At 47.2% G+C, this 9,200-nt stretch overlaps 1 protein-coding gene across 1 annotated transcript in view; it reads right to left on the bottom strand.

Annotated features, from left to right (window-relative positions):
- Positions 1-1,611: 1,611 nt before the first annotated feature.
- The window catches only part of LOC133538578 (voltage-dependent calcium channel gamma-3 subunit-like), a 33,320-nt gene continuing 25,731 nt past the window's right edge, over positions 1,612-9,200 (bottom strand). The window contains exons 2-4 of the mRNA XM_061880231.1: positions 8,405-8,488; positions 2,203-2,343; positions 1,612-2,141 (exon numbers count right to left, since the gene is read on the bottom strand). Coding sequence (XP_061736215.1) covers positions 1,612-2,141; positions 2,203-2,343; positions 8,405-8,488 — 755 coding nt within the window. The remainder of the gene's footprint in view (positions 2,142-2,202; positions 2,344-8,404; positions 8,489-9,200) is intronic.

Raw genomic sequence — 9,200 nt, 5'->3', positions numbered from 1 at the left:
TATATTAGTTCACATCAAAAATTTCACTTTAAAATATTTTTTGTGGAAAATATTGTATATTGTGTATGTAATACAGTTTATCCGACAAAAAAAAGGGCATAAAACAAAAAAACTGAAAAATAATCAAAACTTTTAATGGGATGAGCGGTAGAAAATGGATGGATGGATAGATTTAAAGTTTATTTAGAGATTTAATTAAGCATTAAAAAAAAGGTTGACTTATTCTTAAGACTTTTATGAATGGGGCTCTTTTGGATTACTAATAATTGTAATGGGCCTTTAAAGAAATTGCTGAAACAATAATGTTATGAATAATTAAATTGAAGGCTCCAATTACTTCACATTAAATATGCCACTTTTATTTTATTACATAGAATATTTTGTGTTTTTGCCATTCAAAACCAGGTTTTGACAAAGGACATAAAACTTTGAAAAGAAAACGACAGGTAGACCTGAAGTTGATCCAGAGACTTAAAAAAAGTGTACAACTTATTCTTAACACCTTTATGAACAAGGTCCTTATGGATCCTCAAGAGTTTTAGTAAGACTGTTGTAGCTGAAAAATAATTATGAATTAAAATCAATACTATGAATTATTGGCCTATTTAAAGCTCCAATTACTTCACATCAAATATTACATTTAGCCAATTTGGGGGGGGGGGGGGGGGGGGGGGGGTGGGGGGGGGGGGGGAATAATATTGCATTTTGTGTTTATTGCCATAAAAACGGTTCTGACAAAAAGAGCATATCCATCCATTCATTTTCTACAGCTTGTCCCTTTTGGGGCCGTGGGGGGTGCTGGAGCCTATCTCAGCTGCATCTGGGCAGAAGGCGGGGTACACCCTGGACAAGTCGCCACCTCATCGCAGGGCCAACACAGTTAGACAGACAACATTCACACACTAGGGACCATTTAGTGTTGCCAATCAACCTATCCCCAGGTGTATGTCTTTGGAGGTGGGAGGGCCTATCCCCAGGTGCATGTCCTTGGAGGTGGGAGGAGCCTATCCCCAGGTGCATGTCTTTGGATGTGGGAGGAGCCTATCCCCAGGTGCATGTCTTTGGAGGTGGGAGGAGCCTATCCCCAGGTGCATGTCTTTGGAGGTGGGAGGAGCCTATCCCCAGGTGCATGTCTTTGGAGGTGGGAGGAAGCCAGAGTACCTGGAGGGAACCCACGCAGTCACGGGGAAAACATGCAAACTCCACGCAGAAAGATCCCGAGCCCAGGATCGAACCCAGGACTACTCAGACCTTCATATTGTGAGGCATGTGCACTAACCCCTGTTCCACTGTGCTGCCGAAAAAAGGGCATAAACCATAAAAAAACAGATAGAGCTCTAGTTGATATAGGGACATAAACGGGGAAAAACTACTTATTTACAAAAAAACAATTTATTTTAAAGGATCAAACTTGAGGTAGCCTAGAGGCGTTGGAGGAGCATCCTGACCAGATGCCTGAACCAAGTCCTCCATGTGGAGGACCAGCAGCTTCACTCTGCTTCTCTCTCATTTTGGAAAAAAAAACTCTACTGGATGTCAAAATGTTCTTTTATCTTTTGGTCTACAAGTCGTATTGAAGTCGCCATGGAGTATTTGGACTTCTTTCAATTCTCAGACCGGAGTGGTTCTCCTGCTTGCGGCACAGTTCCCGGTGTCGTCAGCGGCTAAACCGTCCAACATGTCAACATTACCGTCCTTCGGAGGCGAGGCCAGCGCGTACAACACAAAGTCCGAGCTCCCCGTCAACATTGTGGGCAAACTGGGCGGGGCCAGCACCTTGGAGAGCGAGTTCTCCCGCACCAGGGACGCCCGGAGGGAGTTGGAGGCGGACTCGGCCGTGCTGTGGTCGCTCCGGTTGCTGTACCCGCGGGGCCGGCCATGGAAATAGCGCTTGCGGTACTGCGATGAGCTGCGGGGAAGCGCCGGCTTGATGAGGGAGGGCCGGCCTTTGGTGCGCAGCTGCCGGTGCTTCTCGATGAAGACATGCACCGCCAGGACGCCCACCATCTCCGCCAGCACGAAGGACAGCGCCCCGAAGTAGAAGGACCAGCCGTAGGAGTAGCTCTTCTTGTTGTCGCTCTGGCTGGGGTCGCCCGAGTTGGCCGATATGTACACGATGATGCCGATGATGTTGCTGAGACCTGAGGAGCAAACGGTTGCCATGGTGATGCCCGTTGTCTGGGTGCGAGTGAGGTGGCCCACCTGCCGAGACGAAGAGGATGCCTGCCGTCAGGATGACGTTGTGGCGGGACTTGTAGAACTCGCTGGCCGCCACGCACACGCCCCCGAGGAACAGCAAGCCCACGCTGAGGATGGGGAAGAGGCTGGATGCTCGCACGGCGCCTGGGAGGGAGAGACACCTTTCAACCATGGACGTTTCTGGGAGGGAGAAACACCTTTCAACCATGAAGGTTTCTGGGAGGGAGAGACACCTTTCAACCATGGACGTTTCTGGGAGGGATAGACACCTTTCAACCATGGAGGTTTCTGGGAGGGAGAGACACCTTTCAACCTTGGAGGTTTCTGGGAGGGAGAGAGACCTTTCAAACATGGAGGTTTCTGGGAGGGAGAGAGACCTTTCAACTATGGAGGTTTCTGGGAGGGAGAGACACCTTTCAACCATGGAGGTTTCTTGGAGGGAGAGACACCTTTCAAGCATGGAGGTTTCTGGGAGGGAGAGACACCTTTCAAGCATGGACGTTTCTGGGAGGGAGAGACACCTTTCAACCATGGAGGTTTCTGGGAGGGAGAGACACCTTTCAACCATGGAGGTTTCTGGGAGGGAGAGAGACCTTTCAACCATGGAGGTTTCTGGGAGGGAGAGAGACCTTTCAACTATGGAGGTTTCTGGGAGGGAGAGACACCTTTCAACCATGGAGGTTTCTGGGAGGGAGAGACACCTTTCAACCATGGAGGTTTCTGGGAGGGAGAGAGACCTTTCAACTATGGAGGTTTCTGGGAGGGGGAGGGAGAGACACCTTTCAACCATGGAGGTTTCTGGGAGGAAGAGACACCTTTCAACCATGGAGGTTTCTGGGAAGGAGAGAGACCTTTCAACTATGGAGGTTTCTGGGAGGGGGAGGGAGAGACACCTTTCAGCCATGGAGGTTTCTGGGAGGGAGAGACACCTTTCAAGCATGGAGGTTTCTGGGAGGGAGAGACACCCGTCAACCATGGAGGTTTCTGGGAGGGAGAGACACCTTTCAACCATGGAGGTTTCTGGGAGGGAGGGACACCTTTCAACCATGGAGGTTTCTGGGAGGGGGAGGGAGAGACACCTTTCAACTATGGAGGTTTCTGGGAGGGGGAGGGAGAGACACCTTTCAACCATGGAGGTTTCTGGGAGGGAGAGAGACCTTTCAACTATGGAGGTTTCTGGGAGGGGGAGGGAGAGACACCTTTCAACCATGGAGGTTTCTGGGAGGGAGAGACACCTTTCAACCATGGAGGTTTCTGGGAGGGAGAGGCACCTTTCAACCTTGGAGGTTTCTGGGAGGGAGAGAGACCTTTCAACTATGGAGGTTTCTGGGAGGGATAGACACCTTTCAAACATGGAGGTTTATAGGGAGGGAGAGACACCTTTCAACCATGGAGGTTTCTGGGAGCGAGAGACACCTTTCAAGCATGGAGGTTTCTGGGAGGGAGAGACACCTTTCAACCATGGAGGTTTCTGGGAGGGAGAGACACCTTTCAACCATGGAGGTTTCTGGGAGGGAGAGACACCTTTCAACCTTGGAGGTTTCTGGGAGGGAGAGAGACCTTTCAACCATGGAGGTTTCTGGGAGGGAGAGAGACCTTTCAACCATGGAGGTTTCTGGGAGGGAGAGAGACCTTTCAACCTTGGAGGTTTCTGGGAGGGAGAGATACCTTTCAACTATGAAGGTTTCTGGGAGGGAGAGACACCTTTCAACCATGGAGGTTTCTGGGAGGGAGAGACACCTTTCAACCATGGAGGTTTCTGGGAGGGAGAGAGACCTTTCAACTATGGAGGTTTCTGGGAGGGGGAGGGAGAGACACCTTTCAACCATGGAGGTTTCTGGGAGGGAGAGACATCTTTCAAGCATGGAGGTTTCTGGGAGGGAGAGACACCTTTCAACCATGGAGGTTTCTGGGAGGGAGAGAGACCTTTCAACCATGGAGGTTTCTGGGAGGGAGAGAGACCTTTCAACTATGGAGGTTTCTGGGAGGTGGAGGGAGACACACCTTTCAGCCATGGAGGTTTCTGGGAGGGAGAGACACCTTTCAAGCATGGAGGTTTCTGGGAGGGAGAGACACCCGTCAACCATGGAGGTTTCTGGGAGGGAGAGACACCTTTCAACCATGGAGGTTTCTGGGAGGGAGGGACACCTTTCAACCATGGAGGTTTCTGGGAGGGGGAGGGAGAGACACCTTTCAACTATGGAGGTTTCTGGGAGGGGGAGGGAGAGACACCTTTCAACCATGGAGTTTTCTGGGAGGGAGAGACACCTTTCAACCATGGAGGTTTCTGGGAGGGAGAGAGACCTTTCAACTATGGAGGTTTCTGGGAGGGGGAGGGAGAGACACCTTTCAACCATGGAGGCTTCTGGGAGGGAGAGACACCTTTCAACCATGGAGGTTTCTGGGAGGGAGAGGCACCTTTCAACCTTGGAGGTTTCTGGGAGGGAGAGAGACCTTTCAACCATGGAGGTTTCTGGGAGGGAGAGAGACCTTTCAACTATGGAGGTTTCTGGGAGGGGGAGGGAGAGACACCTTTCAACCATGGAGGTTTCTGGGAGGGAGAGACACCTTTCAACCATGGAGGTTTCTGGGAGGGAGAGACACCTTTCAAGCATGGAGGTTTCTGGGAGGGAGAGACACCTTTCAAGCATGGAGGTTTCTGGGAGGGAGAGGCACCTTTCAACCATGGAGGTTTCTGGGAGGGAGAGACACCTTTCAACCTTGGAGGTTTCTGGGAGGGAGAGAGACATTTCAACCATGGAGGTTTCTGGGAGGGAGAGATACCTTTCAACCATGGAGGTTTCTGGGAGGGAGAGAGACCTTTTAACCATGTAGGTTTCTGGGAGGGAGAGATACCTTTCAACTATGAAAGTTTCTGGGAGGGAGAGACACCTTTCAACCATGGAGGTTTCTGGGAGGGAGGGACACCTTTCAACCATGGAGGTTTCTGGGAGGGAGAGAGACCTTTCAACTATGGAGGTTTCTGGGAGGGGGAGGGAGAGACACCTTTCAACCATGGAGGTTTCTGGGAGGGAGAGACACCTTTCAACCATGGAGGTTTCTGGGAGGGAGAGACACCTTTCAAGCATGGAGGTTTCTGGGAGGGAGAGACACCTTTCAACCATGGAGGTTTCTGGGAGGGAGAGACACCTTTCAACCATGGAGGTTTCTGGGAGGGAGAGACACCTTTTAACCTTGGAGGTTTCTGGGAGGGAGAGAGACCTTTCAACCATGGAGGTTTCTGGGAGGGAGAGAGACATTTAAACCATGGAGGTTTCTGGGAGGGAGAGAGACCTTTCAACCATGGAGGTTTCTGGGAGGGAGAGACACCTTTCAACTATGGAGGTTTCTGGGAGGGGGAGGGATAGACACCTTTCAACCATGGAGGTTTCTGGGAGGGAGAGACACCTTTCAACCATGGAGGTTTCTGGGAGGGAGAGACACCTTTCAACCATGGAGGTTTCTGGGAGGGAGAGAGACCTTTCAACAATGGAAGTTTCTGGGAGGGGGAGGGAGAGACACCTTTCAACCATGGAGGTTTCTGGGAGGGAGAGACACCTTTCAACCATGGAGGTTTCTGGGAGGGAGAGACACCTTTCAAGCATGGAGGTTTCTGGGAGGGAGAGACACCTTTCAACCATGGAGGTTTCTGGGAGGGAGGGACACCTTTTAACCTTGGAGGTTTCTGGGAGGGAGCGAGACCTTTCAACCATGGAGGTTTCTGGGAGGGAGAGAGACCTTTCAACCATGGAGGTTTCTGGGAGGGAGAGAGACCTTTCAACCATGGAGGTTTCTGGGAGGGAGAGAGACCTTTCAACTATGGAGGTTTCTGGGAGGGGGAGGGAGAGACACCTTTCAACCATGGAGGTTTCTGGGAGGGAGAGACACCTTTCAACCATGGAGGTTTCTGGGAGGGAGAGACACCTTTCAACCATGGAGGTTTCTGGGAGGGAGAGAGACCTTTCAACTATGGAGGTTTCTGGGAGGGGGAGGGAGAGACACCTTTCAACCATGGAGGTTTCTGGGAGGGAGAGACACCTTTCAACCATGGAGGTTTCTGGGAGGGAGAGACACCTTTCAACCATGGAGGTTTCTGGGAGGGAGAGAGACCTTTCAACTATGGAGGTTTCTGGGAGGGGGAGGGAGAGACACCTTTCAACCATGGAGGTCTCACGCTGGCTCTTAAACAAGCTTAGCTGCTATGCAGTCACCTTAGTGGGATGCCACATGAGTAATTTTTATTGGATTACAAATGTTTTTAGTTCAATGCCTTCATAATGGTTTGTATGTTGTATATGTTTTATGTATTTGTAACTTGTTTTTGCTGTTGTACCTCGTTTTTACTACCTCGTTTTTACTACCTCGTTTTTACTACCTTGTTTTTACTGTTGAACCTCGTTTTTACTGTTGAACCTCGTTTTTACTACCTCGTTTTTACTGTCTTACCTCGTTTTTACTACCTCGTTTTTACTGTCGAACCTCGTTTTTACTGTCGTACCTCGTTTTTGCTGTTGTACCTCGTTTTTACTGTTAAACCTCATGTTTACTGTCGTACCTCGTTTTTAATCTCGTACCTCGTTTTTGCTGTTGTACCTCGTTTTTACTTTTAAACCCCGTGTTTACTGTCGTACCTCGTTTTTACTACCTCGTTTTTACTGTTGAACCTCGTTTTTACTACCTAATTTTTACTGTTGAACCTCGTTTTTGCTGTCGTACCTCGTTTTTGCTGGTTTACCTCGTTTTTACTGTTAAACCTCGTGTTTACTGTCGTACCTCGTTTTTACTGTTAAACCTCGTGTTTACTGTCGTACCTCGTTTTTACTGTTAAACCTCGTGTTTACTGTCGTACCTCGTTTTTACTGTCGTACCTCGTTTTTGCTGTTGTACCTCGTTTTTACTGTTAAACCCCGTGTTTACTGTCGTACCTCGTTTTTACTACCTCGTTTTTACTGTTGAACCTCGTTTTTACTACCTAATTTTTACTGTTGAACCTCGTTTTTGCTGGTTTACCTCGTTTTTACTGTTAAACCTCGTGTTTACTGTCGTACCTCGTTTTTACTGTTAAACCTCGTGTTTACTGTCGTACCTCGTTTTTACTGTTAAACCTCGTGTTTACTGTCGTACCTCGTTTTTACTGTCGTACCTCGTTTTTGCTGTTGTACATCGTTTTTACTGTTAAACCTCGTTTTTACTGTCGTACCTCGTTTTTGCTGTTGTACATCGTTTTTACTGTTAAACCTCGTGTTTACTGTCGTACCTCGTTTTTGCTGTTGTACATCGTTTTTACTGTTAAACCTCGATTTTACTGTCGTACCTCGTTTTTAATGACTACTGCTGCAAACCAAATTGCCCCTCGGGGACAATAAAGATTTTCTAAGTCTAAAGCTCAGAACAAAGGCGGACGCATTTCCCCTCCCTCTCCCATCGCGATGGATGTGTTGGGCCGAGCTGTGAGCACCCGGACTTTGGTGATCTCGGAATTGAATTGCAAATTGGATAACATCTCGGATAAGCTTTGCCCTGTGCTCTGTGAAATTATGTGAGAGCCACCTTTTGGAATGTGTTTGCTCACCTAACCAAAAAAACAATCCTCGTCTACAATTCAACTCCCTGTGCTGTAAACACCCCAGTGAGACCAGAGCAGCGAAAGACGCCCTGAAAAATCCCTCCCCTCTTTTTCAAAAACACTCGATATGTTGACGCTGTTCCGAGAACGCCAAACGGAGCGACCTCTAAGCTGACAGACAATGCACGCACCCATGGACTACAAGGCATACCGCCGCCCCACACGGTGTGGTGGCTTACAAAGCAGCGCCATGATGGCTGCAGCTTCGGACTTACTAGTAAGAATATCTAGCTTTTGTGCTAATATGTGCTTAGCTGTTGTGTAGCTGCTAGTACCTAGTAGTCTAGAGGCTTTAATATTTAAATGACCTGACTAAAATACCGCTGCTTTTATACCTCCGCACGAGATGATACTGTAATTGAGATTAGTTTGAGTAGTGATTGCTTGTGGAGTGGTTTGCCAGGACTTGGTCTTTCTGTCAACTGAGTCCAGCAGGGTGAGGACATCAGCCTGGTCCAGCTTGTCCTTCACATTCTGCCCGCTATCTCTACTAATTCTTCCATTGGCCCGCGGAGAGTTCCGCCTGGCACCACGCCCGCAATGAGTCACAAATTGTTATGGCACTGGTGTGGTACTCACGTAGCAAATATTCTGCAGCATCCTGCTCGTAATCTGCATCCTCTGCAAAATGATCTATGTCCTTGCAAACGCCTCGGAATGTTCCTGCAGGGAATAAAACAATTCACACATTTGACGATTAAAGTATACCACAGTACAGGCTATACTAGCAAACATCTTTGCTAGTATAGCCTGTATGCTTTAAAGCAGGGGTCACAAACCTTTTTGAAACCAAGAGCTACTTCTTGGGTAGTGATTAATGTGAAGGGCTACCAGTTTGATACACACTTAAATAAATTGCCAGAAATAGCCAATTTTCTCAATTTACCCTTAATAAATAAATCTATAAATAAAAAAAATTGGTATTTCTGTCTGTCATTCCGTCATACTTTTTTTTTCCTTTTACAGAAGGTTTTTTGTAGAGAATAAATTATGAAAAAAACACTTAATTGAACGGTTTAAAAGAGGAGAAAACATAAAAAAAAATTAAAATTAAATTTTGAAACATAGTTTATCTTCAATTTCGACTCTTTAAAATTAAAAATTCAACCGAAAAAAAGAAGAGAAAAACAAGCTAATTCTAATCCTTTTGAAAAAATTCATAAAATAATTTATGAAACATCATTAGTAATTTTTCCTGATTAAGATTAATTTTAGAATTTTGATGACATGTTTTTAAATAGGTTAAAATCCAATCTGCATTTTGTTAGAATATATAACAAATTGGACCAAGCTATATTTCTAACAAAGACAAATCATTATTTCTTCTACATTTTCCAGAACAAAAATCTTAAAAGAAATTCAAAAGACTTTGAAA

The sequence above is a fragment of the Nerophis ophidion genome, linkage group LG20 (genome assembly GCF_033978795.1).
Source record: "Nerophis ophidion isolate RoL-2023_Sa linkage group LG20, RoL_Noph_v1.0, whole genome shotgun sequence".
NCBI lineage: Eukaryota > Metazoa > Chordata > Actinopteri > Syngnathiformes > Syngnathidae > Nerophis > Nerophis ophidion.
This window is presented reverse-complemented; position numbering and strand designations above follow the sequence as displayed.